Genomic DNA, 22,165 nt, shown 5'->3' with positions numbered 1-22,165 from the left:
TTCAGTGCATCAAAATTTTTGGACATAACTAAATAGCCATAGGGTGTTTACAAAAGGAACTTTGTAGAGTTAAATGCTGCATTTTGTAAAAGAACATCTAAATTCAATGATCTAAGTGTCTAATTTTAAAATGGAAGCAATAGCAAATTGAGCATTCATTTAACTCTTATAGTTAGGCAAGGATAAAAATCAAAAGGCACATAATAGAAAGAAGTAAAACTATTTGTAGTTGATGTGGTCATCTATGTAGAAATCTTAAGGTACTTATAAAAATCTACTAGAACTAATATGTATATTAAGCAAAGTCTCAGGAAATATGGCCAATAAACAAAATTAAAAAACTGAAATTTACATTTAAAATAACAAAGGTATTTACAGCAATTTTTTAAAAAAATAAAATACCACAGGGTGGAGCTAATAAATACTTGCTCATGAAAAGTACAAAATATGTGTGATGTCAAACAAAGCTACCCAAATTAAATGGAGTTATATACCAGACTATACTAGAAGATTCAACACAGCTAAGTGTCCAGACAAAGAACTGAACACATGTGGGTAGCAGATTTTCAAAACAATCAAACAAATAAAAAACAGGGGAAAGATACAGATAATCTTTTCAAAACCTCGTATTGCAGAAATTAGATGTCTGTTAAAAGAAAGAAGAATTTTGACTCTTACTTCACACCATGTAAGACTGACTGAAAATGGATACATTCCTAAATGTAAAAGCCAAGTCTATAAATTTTCTTGAAGAAAAAATTTTAAAAATCCTACTAAAGTTAAATTGAAGTTTATGTAGGATGTTAAAAGCAAGAACCTTAAAGGCAAATTATTGATAACTCCTCAAATTTAAATGTTTTAAAAAGCCATGCCACAGGATGGAAGAATATTTATCTCAAAAATGTTATCAGATAAAAGTCCTTTCATCAGAATAATATAAATAACTCTTACAAGTCAACAACACAAGGAGCTCAAATGAAAACTAAAACTCAGAAAGATCTGAAGTTACTTCACAATAGAGTAGCAGATAAGTACATAAAATAATATAAAATAAATATTTTTTGTTTTTGTTACATATAATTATACATGAAATAAGTACCTGAAAATGATAAAAGAAGTAAGTACCAGAAATAAGTATTACTTAACAAAATAATCTTCTGGAGAATGTTTATACTGCAATGTAATGGGTTACACATGTACTAGTATGACTTGAATTTAAAAAAAATCAACGGTTGGCAAAGATATGAAACCCTCATATACTGTGGGTGACAAGAGTGTTAAATAGCATAACCTCTGTGAAACTGTTCAACAGTTCCTTGTAAAGTTATGTGTATTCTTACCCAGAAGTTATACTTCTAGGTGTTTATTCAATAAAGATGAAAATGTGTCTTCCAAAGTTTTGTTCATGAATGTTCATAATAGTTATATTTGTAACAGTGAACAACTCCAAACAATTGGTAAATAAGAGTGTTGTACTCAAAGATAAAATAGAATGCTGATAAATGCAAAAACATGGATGAATCTCAAATGCAATATTATATACTATATTATTCCATTTATATAAAATTATAGAAAAGTAAATTATGTTCAAAAACATAGGCACATGATTGCTTGGGACTAGGGATTGTGGAAGGGCCACCTGCATGCCATAAGGCAAAAAGGAGGAGGGTGGAAATTCCCAATATCTTGATTTTGAAAGTTATTATATAGCTGTGTACATCAACTTGTACCTTTTAAAAATTTTTGTGCCTGGCTGGCAAGCTTGAGGTCATGAGTTTGGTTCCAGGTACCGAAAAAAAAAAAAAAAAAAAGATTAAAAAAATCTGTGCTTTACAGGAAATTATACATCAGTAAAACTGATTAAAAGAAATGAAGACAAAATTCCGCATGCAAGAAAACATAAAGCAAGGTTCAGAGTCATGGACTCTTAAGTCATTGTTGAAGTGCAAATCAGAGGTGAATTTTAGGAATCCATATCCAGAAATACTAAAAGAATCTTTGTGTGTTCAAATTTGCAATCTTGGTGAACTTGAATCCTCGGGGTATTTAAGAATCATGACCTAAATCAGCTTGCTGTTTACGTGGTGTTGCAGAAGGCTGGAAAATTGGAAAAGATGATATGGCTAGTTGGTGAGGGTAAAGACTGTGGCCAGATGTAAAGAATTATTAATACACTATCGGTCAGGGGGACTGAAATTAGTATTGGGGGAAAAAAGAACCCCGAGGGCTGGGGATTTAGCTCAGCGGCACAGCGCTTGCCTGGCAAGCACGAGGTCGTGAGTTCGATTCCCCGTGCCGGAAAAAAAAAAAAAAAGAAAAGAAAAAGAAAGAAAAAAGAACCCTGAGCAGTACTGACTTGCTACCAGCAAAGAAAATAGGTGGTAGACTTGATTTTGTAAAGAAAGGATCCTATCAGAGCACTTTACAGCCGCTGCTTATTGACTAACAAGCTTAGTGGTTTAACCAGAAGCAATAAACCTGATGCGTCTTGGCACTGGTCAGATTGTTTGATTTGGTCAGATACGAAACCCTCATCAGTAACTTTGGAAAATACAGTTCTCAGTACCAGATGCAGTCCTCGCTGAGGAGCAATACCTTAACTGCCCTGGCATAGCGTCAAGAGCAGACAGAAGACAGGAGTTTTCCAACTAGACACGGAATAGCACACTTGAACTGTGGGTGATAAATGCACATGTTTGAAAAGTTCACATTGCAAAATTGACCTGACCAGGCTCTCTCCTCATTCAGGTTTTTTTTTTTTTTTTCAAATCTATCACTTGCCTTTTCTACTTCCAGTTAAATGGGAAAACATTCTACTGAGAAGTAAAGCGAGTGGATGTTAAGTTTACCACGTTGGGCCTCCATTTTAATATTTGAGAAGATTGAATACATTTTAAATTCCCTTAGAAAGTAGCCTCAATATTTTAAACTAGAAAAATCTTTAAGCGCAAAAATTTGCTCTAGTGAGCAAGGAGAACCGAGAGGTGAAGCTACTGCTATTACACGGTGGGGACCAAGCAGTCTGTCCGTGCGACCTCAGGCAAGTCCTCTCTGTGCTTTAATTTTCTTATCTATAAAATGGGGATAATAATAGTGGTCCATTATCTGTTACCTGCAATTCTGAAATTCAGAAAGCGCTGAAAAATAAAAACTTTTATTTTTTTTGGCTATGATTTTCTGAATTTGTGGTTCACTTAATGGTGTTGAAATCCAACCCGAAGAGCAAGGCTTTCTAGTCATTTTTTCCAGTTAATGCAAACATTTATGGATATGCGGAAATGGGAATGTTTGCTCGTGGGTGCTGCTCTTAATCCTGGGAGAAGAGTTTATAATGTATGTTTTAAGAATTTTATTCCTTTTGTAAAGTCTATAAACAATTTGGCGTTCTGAATCTCCTTCTCCCAGGGGTTCAGTTGTATAATAACCTTCCTCAGAATATTATGTGAGGATTGTATTTCCAGGAATAGAGCTCACTGAACGATAAAGTTATTATTATTGATCATTACTGACTCTCAGAAGTTAGGTTAATCACCCCAACTCTTAAGAAGAAGTGAAGATGAGTATTTGATGCTGACTAACTTTATTTTAGGTATTTTGTACTTGTTTTAGTCTTTTAAACTTGACTTACGATATAATCATTATTGCCAGGGAATGTTTCTCTTAAGAAACTATCCTTCTTTAAACACTTCCTTTTTGCAGCCTTTACCTACTTTGAAGAATCCCCTAGCTGCCTTCAGGTTTTAGCTGACAGACTTATTTTTCAGTCATCTTTCCTACACTTCATTTTATGAAACTCATTCTTATATTAAAGATTATAGGTCTCCTAACTAAAACACAGATGGGCATGCTTATTTCCTTGGAGTACCCTATAAAAATGAGTCCTCGATACCTTGTCAAATAATGCTTTTGTTTTTAAAGTAATTATTTAAAAACACAAGAGCAAAAGTATCCATCTACATTTCATTCAGTGTCTCCTAAGCAGAATTTTATTTGTTCAGTTGATTTTTGGCATGTTTCCTATTTCTTCAGGCTATGAAGAAAATAGCTGTGTTTCATCCTTGGCCTACCGGCATAGAGGACTGATTTTGCAATACCCTGCTAGCACTGGGAAATTTTTAACTAAAAACTTCATATGCTGAAATACTTGAGTGCAAAAGAAATATTATGCAATTAAATATTATATTTCAAAAGAAAGAGATAAAGTAATCGCTTTAAAGATGCTTTTTGGGAAGATGTTTGCTTCCATTCTGAGTTGGGGTGAAGCAGACCAATAATGAATCCTTTGGCCACTGCGGGTCTTGTTCCCCTTGTTTTTCCCCTGGGAAGACATTGGTGCCAACTTGGGACTGCAGCCCATGTGAGTGTTTACCCTTTGTTTGGGTACGTGTTACTAGGTGCCCCACTGCTGGGCAGAATTTCCAGCACCTGGGTGGTTTTACCCCAGCATCTGAGCGAGGAGGAATGTGGGGATAGGGCCCTGACTCAGACAGCAGGAGAGAAAGGGATTAGTACAGTGTATGGATCCAAATGGAGATTTTCTGTTCTGATGGACAGGTGGAAGAGGAAGCAGTGCAGGATGGGGCCTTTACTTGTCTCCCCTCTTTTTGGTTCTTGCTGTCATGCTTTCTGCTCTGTATTTTGCCGATTTGACAATCAGCCAGCTACCACTGAACTTCTTCCTCCTGAAGAAGGCGGGTGGGGAGGAAACCTCCTTCGTGTGTGAGATATACATCCGGGTCTTTTGGATGCCATGATTAGCTGTGTTACATTAGACCTCACATTCTGAGGCAGACACAATCAAATGCCCCTTCTGGCTTTTGCATTCTCTTTTCCTATAACACCAGAAAATAAGTGCAGTGATTGAAGGGTGCTTTTCCTCTGCAGTTTTCTAGTAATTGAGCTTAGAGAAAACCTCTTCATTCTTGGCTAGATATTTCATTTTCAAAAACACTCCAGGAGCCATGATTTCTTTGAACCTCTTTGGGCGTCCAACCTGCAGCCTGTGGGTTAGATATGCCCATGTTACAATCAAAAAATTAAAAATAAGGGAAGCTTTGTTGCTTATATTCATGACTGTATTAGGTGTTTTATGTGTGGCCCAACACAACCCGTCTTCACTCAGTGTGACCTAGGCAAGCCAGGCATCCCCACATCCCTGGTTGGAGGTGGGCTCACATGTTTGGGTATTATAAGGTCAGGATTAATTATAACCTGCACTGCAGGAAGCTTTCTTTACAGTTTGTCGTTTAGAACCACTCAGTTCATGAAAATATTGTGTTCCCATTTATTTTCTTGTAATCACTGAGGTTTCTCCTGATATTTTTTAAACCCCTTTGGACCCAAATTTCTTCATCCTATAGGGAAGGAAACAGGGAGTGGCATAAATGTTCTATCTTTTAAAAACTCAGGATTTTATTTAAAATGGAAAAATATTTATTAATTTCATTCATGAACAAGACTTCCTGTAGTAGGATTTCCACATATCATATAAGTAGACGTAATGTCAGGAAGCCATAAAAGTTATAATAAATAGATGTATTCTAATGTTCTTCTCTCGCCTCTCTCCTTCCCTGTACCCTGGACCTGTCTCTAAGCAGTATTCCACAGAACTGAAGAAGTTGTACTGCCAAATTGCGAAGACATGCCCCATACAGATCAAGGTGATGACACCACCTCCTCAGGGAGCTGTTATCCGCGCCATGCCCGTCTACAAGAAAGCTGAGCACGTCACAGAAGTGGTGAAGCGATGCCCCAACCATGAACTAAGCCGTGAATTCAATGAGGGTTAGTATGATTGCAGTCTGTCACTGTTCAGCCCTTGGGAGGTAACAGTGCTATGAGCGTTCATTTTTGGTACCAACCTACCCGCTTTGTACTTCTGTAAGCTATAGTCTACTCCAGAATAGCTGACACAGTATGTAAGAATAATGCTAAATAGTTTTGTAGCTTTCACAGTGTTTGAACTTCTTAATTTCATATTCATGATTACTGGATAACCTGGACTGGTCTCCCTACCACTTCACTCTTTTTTGTTTTTTCTTGCTTTTTTTTTTTTAATGAGAAGGCATAAGCAAAGCAGTATGGTAGTTGTTCTGCTTGGCATAACTCTGACATTCTGCAGTTTTAGTGCCTTTCCCAGCGTGATTTTCAATCTGTATATGGTGAGAGCTGGAGGGGCGAAAGGAAGGGACATAAAGGAAGAGAAACAATGAACCAAATCAAAGGGGGAAGGGGAAAAGAAGAAAAGGAAATGGGAGTGTAAATAATGGGTGAGAGAAGTAGATAGGAGGGCAGGCCTTACTGTGGGAGGTAGTCAAATGGAAGACCCTATAGCAGGGGCAGGTAGCTGGAGCATTCTCTTTAAGCCCGGGTCCATGCACAAGCCAGGTCTCATCTTCTGATCCTCAGACCTATTGAACTTACAGAAGTCACTGTTTGCGAGGGTTCCCATAGATCTGCTATGATGTTTCTGTGAGGGGGCTAAGTAGAGAGCAGTGAGGGGCAGGAAAGAGGGACAAGGGAAAGCACCCGGAATCATCCGGGCACTTACGGCACGCAAAGAGTTGGAGGTTAGGATACTTAGGGAAAAATATTAGTGGTGTAAACACTGAGAAATATACTAGGATACTTAGGGGAAAATATCAGTGGTGTAAACATCCAATATATAAGTATAGGGTCTATATTAGATTCCATAGAGATCAGCTTCATTGTCTGGTTACCTAATTGTGTTCCATCAAAATTACTACTTTGTAAAATGTTGTTAGCTCCTCCTCCTCTTCCTCTTCCTCCTCCTCCTCTTCTTCCTCCTCCTCTTCCCTCTTCTTTTCCTTCTTCTTCTCCTTCTTCTATTTCTTCTTCTTCTTTTTTTTTTTTGGTTTATGTCTAAGTAGATGCTGCTGCCAAGGACATCTTTGGTGCACTTAGCTTGTTACTTTTACTGAGTAGTTTTCATAGAATGTGAACACACAGCTAAAGGATTAGAACAGCTTTATGGCTTCTAATTCTTGGAGCCGTTTCTTTCCTCTGGAGTACTCCCAAATATCACAATTTTGTAAGACTTTGCCTAGGCTTTTTAAAACCTTGTTTCCCTTTTCTTCTCCCCCAGATGAGACTCTTCTGCACAATAAAGCCAAAAAGTTTCTTAGCTTTATAAGTGAAGTAAGATCTAAAAGTGGAAAAATAGAAAGGAATAAGCAAGGGGAAGGTCTGCCCTTGTGACCTTCTGTCTTGTCTTGTCCTGTCCAGTCTTCTTTTTTTCTTTCTGGTGCTGGTATCAAACTTAGGGCCTCATGCACGCTAGTCAAATGCTCTACCACTAAGCTACATCCCCAGCCTTAAATTTCTTCTTTTTATTTAGTATTTTTTCCAGTTGAACTTTGGACTTTTTCTCAAACTAATGTTTTTTAAATTCACTTGATGGCTTTTTTTTTTTTTTTTGCTTCCATTTTCAGAGGAATTTGACTACGTTCCCTCCATGTATGAGGTCATACAGTTCTAAAAAAAAAAAAAAAAAAAATTGGGATAGTTAACCTTAAACTCTAAAGCCTAGGAATATTTTCCTAAATATAGGTCACCATTGCAGCCCTTTCTGTTGCTAAAAATGTTGAAATATCTTCTTGCTTTACAAGTTTTGCAAGAAGGTCCGTTCCTTTTGTCAAGAATGTGTATTTCCTGCCAGGCTTGGTGACACTCGCCTGTAATCCCAGCACTCAGAAGGCTGAGGCAAGAGGATCACTGTAAGTTTGAGGCCAGTCTGGGCTACAAAGTGAGCTCAAGACTGGCCTGAACTGCATAGTGAAACCTGTCTCAAATGAGAAAAATAAGTGTACTTCCTTTATTACACTGTCACTGTGATCTCCAACATTCTGTCCATACATTTCCTTTTATTTACTTTATTAGGACGATCAGTAAACTAATCAGTTTGCCTTTTTCTGTTCTGTAGGGCAGATTGCCCCTCCCAGTCATCTGATTCGAGTAGAAGGGAACAGCCACGCCCAATATGTAGAAGACCCCATCACAGGAAGACAGAGTGTGCTGGTGCCTTATGAGCCACCTCAGGTAAAGAGCAAGAAAAGAAAAGAAAAAAAAAGACAGATCCATGACAGTCACATTGGCTGACTGGGAGGACTTGAGAATAACATTACTGTTGGTAACAAGGGTGTTTCTACCATGTATCTCTCTCTGTGTGAGGCCCCATCATCAAACATATAATTTTTTGATATTTCTTTTGTCCCTCTTCTCCACGTGCCTTCCTTTCAAAATGCCCAAATATTTACTGAATTAATATGCAAATGTGAATTTTATCGATGTTACCATAATAAAGACAGATAATAATTGAGCTGGAAATAGGGTTTCTGTCCATCTGACCGTGGATTCCATAGTGGATTCCACACTGGTGCTGGATGTAAGAATTCTGATACTGATTTGTAAATCGGAGCATCTAAGAGAAATCTCTTAGCTGACTTTTGCCTGACCAGTTGGTAAATTTGTAAGTCTGTTGTGCATAGCAGAATACTGTGGTAGAAACTATACAAAAGTAATGAGACCGAAGTTATGTGGTTTGCCAACTTGCTCTGTGGATCTTTGACACGTGACTGTCCTCCTGTGGGCTTCAGTGGCCTTATCCATGAATGAGCACTTTAAAAAAATTAAGATGTGCTATGCACATGTACCAACTCCCCACAAAAAATACAATCATTGTATACTGTAAACATGTATGGATAAAAATTAAAATAAAAAATAACCTAGATGATTTAGTTCTGAGAACATTTTAAAGTCCAGAATGTTACTTATGGGAATGTATCCTCAAATGTATTATACAGTTTTGCTTCTGTAGGGAAAATATGGAGTGATGGAGTGATGCTGCTATTTTTGACAATTTTTTCAGCTCTCTTAGTGATATTCATGTCTATGCTGTAGCCTATATTCTGGGTGATTTGAATCAGCATGCAATAAACTGGGTCAGAGATCAAAGATCTGTTAAAGCCTATCTCACCTATGTTGTCTCCAACATTTCAAACATTAGCTTGAAGCGTCCCGCAAGGCAAAGGAAAGACGAATCCACAGTGGACGTCAGACATTGCCTCCTAGAAGGAAGCATTTGCCTTCATTTGTAGTGGAATTCTTTCCAAAGAGGAAAGAGTAGAGAAGGAAGACTATCAGCTCAAACCATCATTAATGCAGCTTTTTCTTTTCTCCTGTGCTCAGGTTGGCACTGAATTCACGACGGTCTTGTATAATTTCATGTGTAACAGCAGTTGTGTCGGAGGGATGAACCGCCGTCCAATTTTAATCATCGTTACTCTGGAAACCAGAGAGTAAGTGATATTTGTAAGACTCATTCTACAAGCAACCGTGGGCAGAGGGAAAGGTGAAATTGTGTTTCATCACTGGCTTTGGATGCACGGTGGAGCCCACCTCAGTTTTGTCCTTTGTGCTTTAAATTCTTGCTGTGAACACTTCCATAAAAAAGAAAGGAAGTAGAGAAAGACAAGGGTGGGTAAAATTAGAAGAGGGGAGAACTAGGAAGGTGTACAAGTTGCCTCATACCTGAATTCTTGACCTTTGACTGGAATTGTTTGTTATTAGACAGCCTTTGTTTTTATGTGGCCCTGAGGCATTTAACAGTTTCTTTGAGTAAGTCTGGGATACCTGAGGGGATTTTATCCTCAGAAGTCCACTGGATTAACTCAAGTTTCCTCCAAAATATGTAGCTAAATGCAGCTGTTCAGCTAATGGCTTGGAGGTTCTTTGCAGAACAAATGGAATGTTATTTACTAATATTGCTGGTGGCACATAAGCACTTTTGTGTTGTGCCAAGTTCTTTGCGGACCTTCCTCAGAGCAGTCACAGCTGTATGGGTGGTTATGGTGTGCCCGTGATGGCCAGGAAGACTCCAGAGGCTCTGCACAGTCCTTGACTGCAGATTTTCCTTTCTCTTTTCTCCAATTCCTAGTGGGCAAGTCCTGGGCCGGCGTTGCTTTGAGGCCAGGATCTGTGCTTGCCCAGGAAGAGATAGGAAGGCAGACGAAGACAGCATCAGAAAGCAGCAAGTTTCGGACAGCACAAAAAACGGTGATGGTACGAAGCGCCGTAAGTAGATGTAGCAGCCAAGTGGGGTAGTGTTGAGTCTTCAGCAGATGAAGGGGGTGTGGAGGCAGTGTTAGAGAAACTGCATGATGAGAACTATTAGCTTTAGCTGCCAGTATGACTTGAGGCCCCCGCAGGAGTGGAAATAAGTATAATGTTGATGGAGACAATAAAATGGACCCTAAGTATATACTATAGATGTATGAAAGCAAATATTCATAACTAGCACTTCTTGTTACGCAGCTCCTCACAGTGTGACTGCTGCACTAGTTATATCAACATTGTCTGGAAACTGGGTAGAAATGTAAACTCTTTTTTTTTTTCTTTGATACCAGAAATCAAACTCAAGACCTGTGTTTGCCAGGCAGGAACTGTGCCGCCGAGCTATGTCCCCCTGCCCCAAAATACAAATTCTTAAGCCCCAAAGTACAGCCTTCTTGTATTAGAGACTTTGGAGGTGAAGCTCAGTAATCTATGTTTTACAAACCCAGTTATAGGTGTTTTGCAAGCCCTACAAGTGGTTCTTCTGCCACCTAACTCTTGAGAAGCAGAATCTAGCCTATTGATATCAACTTATCATTCCGATATTAAGCATGAGGACTAAAATAACATCTTCCAACCTCATGATTCAATGACAATAAAACAATCAGAACAAGTGAGACAATTATATTTAAAGGTATATTTCATGTGGCATAATGAGTAAGGATGCAGAGCAGGTCTGGTCCAGTCTTGATCTCGCATATATGACCCTTTTGGGGCCTCAGAAACTTCATCAGGTGTCTTCAAATTTGATTTTAACTAATGGAAGCTTTTAAAATGAAATATTTCATGGAAGCAATAATGCAAAATAAATGAAAGTAGAGCTGGAAGATCACGAATGCACATGAGCTGCTAACGTGGGTGAAACTGGATTCAGGAAGGTGTCTTGGGCAAAGCTGATATCACAGCCATAAATATTTTAAAATATCATATTATGATTTTTTGTGTGAAAAAAAGTATAATGTTACCATTGATTGGTATCCAGATTATATTATATTTTGCAGGAGAGCCCCTCACCACCAACTTCTGATTGGCAGTAGTTCATGCTTCTCCTGTTGGTTCTTTCTGTCTCTCATCAGTTCTCAAAAAATTCATACATATATGACATGACAGAATGCCATAATGATAGAAACATCCGCAAAACCTTTGTGTCTTCCTGATAGCATAGCTCCTATCTCTTACCTGAGCACTCCATTTACCTATAAATTAATGACTTCCAGTAAGAACAGATTATCTGAATTTTGGCAGACAGATTACCTTTATACCCTACATTCTGGCTGGGTATATCTTAGGAATTTATTCCTCATTAATTCCCTTACCTTATCAAAAAAGTTTCTACAACACACATTTAATTCCATGGGACATGAATGAGCTGAAAAACAAAACATGGATCCAATTTTTCTGCCTTTTCTTGAGAGCTCTTCTCAGAGCCACATGAGCAAGATGCACGCTTTCCTGCCTATTTACTTAACCTGAATGCTATTTCTCAACTTCCTGAATTTTCTCCCTTGACTTACTCCTCCTTACCTTTTCCTTACCTCATTATTACTAAGAATGCATTTACTGTAAAGCAAGTATCACCCACTAAGTGGATGTTTAAGACCAGACTCCTTAGTCTTGCGGATGTTTCTATCATTATGGCATTCTGTTTAATATGTATTATTAAATATGGTTAATATTTAATAACTAAATATGTTTAACATATATTATTGCTGCCAAAATGTTCCCACAGTGAAACTTGCATTTCTTTTCCACCAGCTTTTCGTCAGAATACACATGGCATCCAGATGACATCCATCAAGAAACGAAGATCCCCAGATGATGAGCTGTTATACTTGCCAGTGAGTTTCCCGTGGATAGTCATGATCACCTCATTCTAACCTTCTTTGAATGGTCTTTTACTAAATGACACTTTCCAGTTATCTGTGTCAATGGAGAGGAACTATTTTAGTCAGTTGGAGATGCAACCAGAAAGTAATATAATTGAGGTGACTTATAAACAACAGAAATTTATTTCTTATAATCATGGAGTTTGGGGGTCTGAGATCAACACACCAGCCTGGTCCTCTGGTGAGGGCCTTCTTCTGAGTTACAAACTGTCTTCTCCTCTCTTTTTCAAATGATGGAGAGATGGCTGAAGAGCTCTCTAAGATCTCTCTTACAAGGACACTAATGCTTTTCTTGAAGCTTCTGAGTGACCCAAATAACCTATGGAGGCCCCCACCTCCTTATATCATCATTTTAGGGGTTATGATTTCAATTTATGAAGTTTGGGGATTACAAATATTTATAATGGTGGGAGAAACAGAAATAAAGCAAAGAGAGTATATATATATGTTTCTGTAATTTTTTTAAACATAGGAAATCTTTCCTTCCATAGTTTTGAAATATATTAATAGTGTAAATTCTTCTATTTTCTTTCCCACCCAATTAAAGGTACCTCCTAACACACTTTTTAACACAAGTACTTAAAATTTATTTACATTTCATTATTTATAAATGATGACTATCCCACAGTGTGGCTATATCAATTTAGTCCTAATATTTTGTTAGAAAAGAAATTCACAAAGTTGATGAGACTATAATTATAGAATGTTGACTATCAGTTTTTATTGAGATAAATGTGTACATCTTTATGGGGAACAACATGGTAATTTGATCCATTATATAACATGGGTAATTATCGCACCAGGATAATAATCACTCACATCTTCTCAAACAGGAATCATTTCTGTATATCTAGAACTTTCATTTTCTTTTAGGGAGTGACATAATGAAAGCCAAGTAAGGCAGAATCCTCAGTTGTATGTGAATAGCCAGGAGGCTTGGCCTAGTTATTGTGTAAGAATATCATTTGCTTCTACAAAGAACATTATCCCTCCCAAAGTCACCAATAAGGTTACTTCATTAGATTATGACTGCAGTTCACTGAATTTTTACTACTCTAGGTCTTTGGCAGCTAGAATAGCAACAAAGTTTTGGTGGTAAGTATAGCCCTTGATGCCACCTAAACTGGCATAAGATGCAGGAAAGCAGGACCAAGAGAACTGACTCTCTGCTGTTGCCCTGAATCCAGCTTAAAGCAACTCAACAAGTTTGGGTGTGCCACACCTACCCAGAGCCTTGGGAAATAGCTTGCCACTTGATGAATCAGAAATCAATTCCGCTGAAGTTGTCAGTTCCTTCTATCTCAGGCTACACATGGAAAATGATTTATGACCTTTAAATGAAATATTACCCTGATATAGCAAACATTACAGAACTATGTTCTCAGCTAATGAGAGAGGAACTGCTTTAAAAACTATTTTTAAACAAAATTTCAGGTTTTACAAATGCAAAAAAATACCCTGGAACAATTTAAGTCTAAGAGTACTGAAAAATCAGCCACTGAGGTGTTGGGAAGGAAAAGCAACTCTATCAATTCAGCATGTGTTTAATGGGTATTTGTTGAGTGGCAAATACACTGGATCTGAGCAAGTACAGCTCTGCAGGACACAATTCTTGCCTTCAAAGAGCTTGTCTTTGACTGAGAATAGGCAGTGATAATACAATGCAATAAAAACCTCAGTAGAGTGGGGCATAGAGCTGTGTGGACACTTTAGAAGGAGGCACATATAAGCAGAAGATGGAGTCTGGAGAGAATTCTCAGAGAAAGGGCTCCAGTGCTGGAATTAAGACTCTGGTGAGAGGGGAAAAAAAAAAAATCAATCCAATCCCATATTCTGGCAAATGCTGCCCCTTGTGCTCAGGGAAAAAACTAACAGAAGAGCTGGTGTTCAAAATTTAAGTGGATAATAACTCTCAGGGGTTTGCAGTTCCCTGCGTATCTTGCTTGCCTCCTTCTGGCCCTGGCTGTCTCCTTACTCTTCAGGCTTTTAAGACATTCTCTAAAATAGCAGCTCATTTTATTCCTGTTACAATCTTGTCCTTCCAGACCTAGTTGCAGTGGATTCTTGTTTTGTCACCGAACAGGTTCTTAGGAAGTTCACAAAGGGATGATGGGCAACCTAAACCCACTCCACCTGTAGAATTAAGTGCACAAGTGACTCAGATATTTTCCCACTGTGCATATCTGTCAATGAACCAAAAGTGCCAGGAGTATTGATTTCCGTGTTACAAGTAAATGTTAGCAAGCAGAACAATTAGAATTAACAGAACCATGGATGACGAGGATCACCTATACTTTTTTCTAATAATCCTACTCTACAGTTCTTCATTTGTTCCTCTCTTTCTGTCTATTCTTGCCTAGGTGAGGGGTCGTGAGACTTACGAAATGCTGTTAAAGATCAAAGAGTCCCTGGAGCTCATGCAGTACCTTCCACAGCACACAATCGAAACATACAGACAGCAGCAGCAGCAACAGCACCAGCACTTACTTCAAAAACAGTGAGTGTGTTGATGTGTGCCTTTAAGCATGAACAGGGGTGACTTTTTTGCATCAAAAAAGGGATGACTGGTGGACAATGTAGAACACGATACTGTGTGACAGCTGGTCACAATAGGTTCAGATAAACTGGTGTGGTTCTTATTTTCCAGTTTAAACCGTTTGTGTATCCTATGCTTTATAACTTTCCTTTTGAGGAGTTCACCAATGTTCTAAAACGGAATCAGAGACCGTACTAACAGAGTTACTAACACACAATTCTAGTAACAATGTGTGTTTTTAAAACCATAAAAGTCCTCTTTCTTCCAAATGGTTTGGCTGGTACCTGTTCAGGGTGCACACAATCCATTTTTGGGAATACTGTGGTAGGCTGGGGTTGAGAAGAGATTTTACTACACAGCGACTTGTTCGAGCACTTTGTTGAGAAAGATTCTGAGACCTAACGTGTGTTCCTTAGACAAATGAGGGCAGATGAACAAAGCAATATCTTATTGCCATTTTAGTAGCCTTGCTCCAGATTGTCTCCCAGCAATACATTTTTTTACATAAACAGAAAATATTTTGCAACCATATTAGCATATATGTGCAACCTATTTATGTTAAATTTTACCTTACCTCTTGAATTGTTGATGATGTTAACTGTTTTATGACTAACAAGAATAGACTAGCTGTTAGGAAAAGATGGTAGGAAAAGTGTGATAGGATGTTAGGAAAAGTGCTCATTTGTTGGCCAGTGAGCACTCTCTCTATACTTATCTTTTGCTAGTTAAGAATAATCATTCATTAGTTTAGTTAAGTTATTGCATTGGAAGCATTGCCAATCTCCAGATAAATGTAAAAAATATAGACATTTGAGAAATTCAGACATTCAGGATTTCAGAGCAAAAAATGAGACCAAAACGTATCTTGCCTAAGGCAAAGATGATCTTTTCTAATAGAAATGCAAACAATAAATAATGGTTATTTTCTCATATGAAACGATCCACTGTAGGGAGAGAGTTATGGAAAGTGAATAAGGCCCCTTATTCATGCTTAAATAAACCTAAGTGTGGGTTGAGGAGGCTGGACTGTACTGCTGAGGGGAGGTCTCCTCTGAATCTACCCAATGACGGGGCACAGGGTGTGGCTAAGGGATATAAAACAGGCATGATCTGTCTTCAAAGGACTTGAAGCAATTTGAACATTTAAGACCTTTTTGGCTGGAAGGACCCTCATTATTTACTTTTAGCATGTAAACTTGGCAATTCATATTTGTACAATTTTGTACAGCAGACTGATCAGAAAGTTTAATTAAGAGGTTCCTTGTAAAAGAGAATTAGAACTCTGGGTTGCAGACAGAATTCCTATTACCAATCGTGTGGATTCTGTTAGATATCAGATGGAAATACACTTTAATATATTCCAGTGCAAAATTGATTTAGTTCTTCTAAAATCACGTAACAGGGATCAAAGAAACACAGACTTGAATCACCATACGGACTCAGAAGGGATAAGTGCCTTCCCTGAGCATGCATGTCATGGAATTATGTAATACTCTCAAATTGCTCTCAGTTCTGTCTGGAAAAGTTAAACCCAACCAAAATGACACCAAGAGAATTACTCAGCTGCATATCACGCTGAACTAGTTGTTCCGTGATAACCTTGTCTTTCTTTCTTTTTTTTTTTTTTTGCAGTTCACAGGAAAGAGTCTGATCATCTAGCACAGGGACCTGTAAACATTTTTTTTTCCATAAAATATTGGTCATAAATATTTCAGGCTTTTTGGTCCCAGTGGTCTCTTGCATCGCTCAGTTCTGTAGCCATAGCAGAAAAGCAGTCACAGGTATTACACTGATGAATGAGACAACTGTTCCAGTAAAACTTTATTCATGGACTTGGAAATTTAATTTTGCATTTTTCTTGCATCATGAATTATTCTCTTTTTAATATCCCTATAAAATGTTTTTAGATTTTTATTGAGTGGGCCAAGCTTAACCCTGTCCCTAAAGTTTGCTGTTTCATCTTATAGATAAATAAAGTGGCCACACTTTAATTTTTTCCTTGAGGTGCAGCTTTTGTTTGATAGGTGGATGTGGAAGTTAGTCTGGATATTCTAAAGAGAAGAGGTAGTAAAACATTTTGGAAAATACTAAAGAGACTTTTGAAAGTAGCATTTCAGCTGAGCACGGTGGCACATGCCTGTAATCCTGGCACTCAGGAGGCTGAGGCAAGAGGATTGCTGTGAGTTCAAGACCAACCTGGGTTACAAAGTGAGCTCAAGGCCAGGCTGAACTGCAGAGTGCGACCCTGTCTCAAAAAGAGAAAAAAAAAAAAAAATGAAAGTAGCATTTCAGTACTTAGCAAAGACAAGTACAGGCTTCAACAGAGATGAGAAAGATGGTGTCCCTACCTCCCTGTAGTTTATAATTTAGTGGTGAATTCCTAATCAAAAGAGCTTTTAAAGTTTAGAGAAGCTCAGGAATTTATTCTCAGTATTGCATAAGCTAATGAGACAATTTAAAATAGCATCTGTAGATTATACAAAAGAAGGAATAGTGTATCTAGTACAGTGATGGCAAACCTATGGTACATGTATTATTCATTTTTCTTTTAAGGCAAAAAATGTTAATGTATGTATAATCAAAACGAAAACCTCAGTATTTGGGTTGAATCGTAGAGCTGTCACTTTGTGATAAATCAGTGGGTTTTGAGATGTACTTTGGGCATGCATCTCTAAAAGGTTCGCTATCACTGCTATTCTAATTTCTTTGTCCTAGAAACTTTACAATCCAAGAGTACTGACATTAGTCAGGGCCATATTTTTTGTTTGGTTGGTTTGGTTTGGTTTGGTTTTGATTTTTGTGATTTTTTTCATTTTTTGAGATAGGGTCTCACTATGTAGTTCAGGCTGATCTTCAAATCAGTATGTAGCCTGGGCCTCGAGCTCCTGGCAATCTTCCTACCTGAGCTTCCCCAGTGCTGGGATTACAGGCATGTGACATCATCCTTGGCTAGTTAGGGGCATATTCTACTCATGTTAGTTTATGTGCCATATGTAAAAATATAGAGCCTTCTGTCCCTAGGATGAGCTTTTTTCTGATTGGTGTGCTCTGTTTTAAAGAGAATTTTAGGCTTCATGTTTAAAAAAACAGTATATTTCATCAGAGAAAAAAATATGACTTAAAATTATGTTAATTAAAAAATAGTCCCCCCAAATTTTTGGTACATATTTGAATTTTTGCGTGTATAGCTACAGATAGGAATTAGTACCTTCATAGTTTCTTGGACTATTCATTTTAGAGTATCATATGCATGTTTTTGATTTGTTATCTCACAGCTGTGATAATTGATGCATGGAGATTTAACAGACTGCAAAATTAAATCTTTGCAAAATATACACATTTGGTCTAATTATGCCTCTCTAACATTATATATACTTGAGTCTGCTGTGATTGATATGCATCTATATGAATTCTCCACTTGCCTCTTCTTCAGCTAAGTTTCTTTCAGCTCTTATTTTCATGCAAATCTCTAAGAAAGAGTATGAATGATTAGACAAAGAAAAATGGAAATCTAATTTCCTGGCAATCATTTGAAAAGAATAAATCAGCTTGGAAAATGCCTATAATAGCCTGTGATTTCCTTTCCAAAACATAGTACCAATTTTATGCTGGTAAGGAATCAATTTTGTATTTTTCTTTATAGTACAGAGAAAATTGGTGGGAAGGGAATATACTTTATAGAATGTGACCGTAAAATATTTTTAGTTTAATTACCTCTATCACTTTCCTGCTGTGTGTTTTCTCTCTGCCTGCTTTTCGTTTGTGCATGGTTTTCTTTTTCTTTAAAAAAAATCCTTCACCATTACCTTCATGATCATAGGCTATGTGGAGGGTGGATTTTTTATTGAGTTGCTGTGAGTCAAATTGTTACAGATACAAGTACTCTTTATACTCCTCAGGAAGAAATTTGATTTTAGCTAACAAATCCATATTAGTATAAATATAGGCAGTTATATTTATGGAAGCCAGAATCCATTGGAGGACAAATTGCACCCAGAGTTTACATTAGACTCTTTGCCTTTATGTTTCTTAAGGGCATTAATGCTTAACACAGCTGTGTAGTGACTACTTGACAGATGTAACAGTCTTTTGACTTTTATATTCAGATTCAGACAATTTCTCTATCTTTTTCTCTTTCTTATCTTTTTCTTTTTCTTTTCCTGTAGCTTAACTTGTATTCTCTACTCTTCCCTATTCAGGCCAACATGACTTTGTTACTCTCTTGCTTAATCTAACTCTAATTTTCCTCTCAAAAACTTTTTTTGAGCTTCTAAGATCTGAACTTTATTTACATTTTTACTACATATGACATCCTGAAGCACTCTCCTAGTTACCTCACAACTGCAGCTTATACATAGTACAAGTAAATACAATAGTACAAATAGCACATAAATAGTACAAGTAAGTACTAATAAGAAAATATTACAACAGAGCAGTATTTTTAAGACTATAGGTCCAGCTCCCCATCCTATACCTCGAGAAACTGAGGCCCAATAAACTATACCTCTGATTCTTAGCTAGTTCAAAATAAAGTTAATACTAGAGTGAAATTTCAAACCTAGAACTATTTGCAATGATTTGCTCTGCTTCACTAGTTACGTTGTAATACTAAAACTCAAGCAAGCATCCATTCCCAAGTTTTGGTCCCTGTTAATTCTTCTTTCATTTTAAAGTCTCAAATTCATGTGGCTATGGCTGTCTTCTAGAATGGTAGTATTTTTCCCCTCAACCCTATGTATGTAAGAGAGAAGCAAGAAATATTTTTAAGATGACTAATATAACAGGCAGCATAGGACAAAACTATCCAAACAAAGAGTCAATATTAATATTGCATTTCTGAGTAGATATCCTCTGTGTTTCTGAAATTACATTTATCTTCTCAACAATATCAAGACATTTTCAGGGTTGAAATTTATTAGTTCTGAATTCATATAAAAATGTGCAGATTAATTAAACTTAAATCAAACCATTTCTCTAAATTTGTACATCTCATTGCCTCAATAGTTTCTTTTCTAGCCCTTGAAGTGTGGACGTCTGTGGTCTATCTACTTTTACAATGCCTGCAAGGCTAGCTTGATTTCTGCATGTGATCTCATGCTTGTCTTTGCTACATGAAAAGCCTCAAACTTTAATATCCAAAAAAAGAATCAGAGTTGTACTTTTTCAGTTGGCATGAAGTTGTTTCTTTACTAATTTTTACCCTGGAAAATTTTAAGAAGATAGCAATTTTTGCTGGTTTACTGAATCCCAGTACTAACCAAAGGAAACTGGCTTTGTACCTTTGCAAAGAGTAAACAAATACTCCAAACACCAGTCTGGGAAAAAGTTCCCAACCATTTCATGGAGTTGCATAACCTTTAGCAAAATAAAAGGGCTTGTTCCTGGCATCTTTGTAGCATAATTGATTTCTTAATTATGCAAAAGTTGCTTTCATGAGTTTGATATACGTGTTTCCAGGCCAAGTTTGTGACTGAAAGGATTAAGGTATTTATCCATTTCAATCTGGGCACATACAAAATGCTCATTAATAGGTCTTTACAAATGCACGATGACACAGCCCCCGTACTGATAAGATCATATTTCCTCATACTGCATAGTTCAGCTAGACATGAACAGTAATGAGGTATAATAATTGGGCAGATGACATTCTGCAAAAGATTAAAGTTGGATGCTCTTTTTCAATTAATTGAGTCCAGTAAAATTGATGCCAAGTACTGTACTAAGCATCTTGACCTATCCTGTCTCTATAACCTCCAAATGAATCGCCTGTGGAACTTGTGAAAAGTGTGTATGCCTGGACTTCAACTTGTTTTCAGAGGGGACCTGGAAAAATACCTTTTCTAAAAAATAAGCTCCACAGATGATTCTGATATATACTTCTGGTTAAGTACTTGTTTTTTTTTTTTACCTCATTTCTTCTTCATAAAACTCTTGAGAAGAAGAAATCTCTGAGTCAGTGAGAGGAAGATAAAAAAGAGGGAACAGAAATAGCTTCTCGGGCTTTCTGTTTCATCTATGCTATGATCATGAAGGTAGGAGGAGTGTGTTTCTGTATTCATTTGTTTTGGATACATGCAGTCTTAAGACTTCATCTTTTCTTTTCTCTGGTTCCTCTCTGCAGTCTCCTTTCAGCCTGCTTCAGGAATGAGCTTGTGGAGCCCCGGAGAGAAGCTCCGAAACAATCTGACGCCTTCTTTAGACATTCCAACCCCCAAAACCGATCGGTGTACCCATAGGACCTGTCTCTGTATTTTAAATGTGTGTGTTTGTTGTGTTTCCATGTGTGTATGTGTGTGCGTGTGTGTATGTGTGTGTTTGTGTATCCAGCCCTTAAAAATAGGACTTGAAGACATTTTGACCCTGAGACCCAACTTCGCAAAGGCACACAGCCACTAGTGAGAATCTTTTTTGAAGGGACTCAAAACGTTACAAGAAAGGACGATCTCTGCAGACTGTGTACCCTTAGCTCCGGCGTGGGCGGGGTGTGGGAGAGGAACCACTGTGTACGTCTGCGTGCTTCTCTGTTGTTCCTGGGAAGGAGGGTGTCCCACGGGGAGAGGGACATTAACATGTGTATCGGAACCCTTTTCTGTTACCTTCCTTTGTGTTTCTGAAACTCATAACAAAGCTTTTGAGCAGGTCTCAAACTTAAAATGTCTTTTTAAAAAAAGAGAGCGAGAAAAGTTGTTATGGTCCATGCATAAGTAAATTGTAAATGACTGACAGACTCAGGCCCTTTGAATGCTGGTCATGCAATCAGATTGCGAGTAGCAACACACTAAGGTGTCAAATACACTGCTGGGCAGAGTGGTAAGAACCCTAAGCAGCCAATACTGGGGTGGGACGTTCTTGTCTTCTCTTTGAGAAACTTGCACCATTAGTAATCTGTCTTTGCTCCTCATATATATATAGGTAAGAAGTATATTGATGTATCAGATCCTATCTCTGCCACCTTAAATCAGCATCTGATATGATAGTTTTTCTGTATGAAACCCTGGAGGTCCACCCCTAAAACTGTGTAGACCAGGAGACAGCTAAACTAGCTTTTTAATTTTTAATTGGAAGATAAATCCACCCTAGTCCTATTGCTCCAGGTACTTTGCCATTATTCAGTGCCCAAAATAGAGTTCAAAATCTTCTCACCAACTCTGTGATTAATTTGTTTAATTAGAGTTCCTGGCCCTCAATCCTTCCTACCATAATACCAGCCAAATTATCAGTACTGTTCCAAAGCATTTATCCAGGAGACTTAACATTTTAAGTACTGATTAAACAGACACATGGTAAAATCAGTTCTTCTGGAGGAGAAATTACAAGTAGAGACAGAGGATGACTTTCTTTCTTCCTGGCTCAAAGAGATGAGAGAATTTGTTTTTGTCCATCTTAAAAACACATGTTAAAGTTAAAACACAAAGTTCAATCCCACCCCTATCTTTCCACACCAGGTAACCAGCACTTTGCTCTGTGTCACCCAGGGAATGATTTCTTGTTATTGAGGCTGTTGCTTTATGGATGTGTGATTTTAATTTTCAATAAACTTTTGCATCTTGGTTTATCTTGCAGTTTTTGTTTCTGCCTCTCTTGCTTTACCCCGTAAATATTAAATATTCTA

General features: G+C 37.6%; 1 protein-coding gene across 7 annotated transcripts in view; it reads left to right on the top strand.

Annotated features, from left to right (window-relative positions):
- Positions 1 to 22,165, top strand: part of Tp63 (tumor protein p63) — a 206,148-nt gene that overhangs the window by 170,890 nt on the left and 13,093 nt on the right. For 3 of the 7 annotated variants that reach the window (XM_005383230.2, XM_005383232.2, XM_005383233.2), the window contains 6 exons: positions 5,598 to 5,784; positions 7,943 to 8,058; positions 9,208 to 9,317; positions 9,956 to 10,092; positions 11,887 to 11,969; positions 14,378 to 14,514. In XM_005383230.2, coding sequence (XP_005383287.1) covers positions 5,598 to 5,784; positions 7,943 to 8,058; positions 9,208 to 9,317; positions 9,956 to 10,092; positions 11,887 to 11,969; positions 14,378 to 14,514 — 770 coding nt within the window. Of the gene's footprint in view, positions 1 to 5,597; positions 5,785 to 7,942; positions 8,059 to 9,207; positions 9,318 to 9,955; positions 10,093 to 11,886; positions 11,970 to 14,377; positions 14,515 to 20,674; positions 22,109 to 22,165 lie in introns of those variants that run through there. The other 4 variants (XM_005383235.2, XM_005383234.2, XM_013513584.1 and 1 more) reach the window with 4 other exon arrangements.

This window comes from Chinchilla lanigera, unplaced genomic scaffold (assembly GCF_000276665.1).
Source record: "Chinchilla lanigera isolate Chin_1 unplaced genomic scaffold, ChiLan1.0 scaffold00019, whole genome shotgun sequence".
Taxonomy (NCBI): domain Eukaryota; kingdom Metazoa; phylum Chordata; class Mammalia; order Rodentia; family Chinchillidae; genus Chinchilla; species Chinchilla lanigera.
The sequence above is the reverse complement of the archived record's forward strand: the minus strand, read 5'-3'. Positions and strand labels throughout refer to the sequence as shown.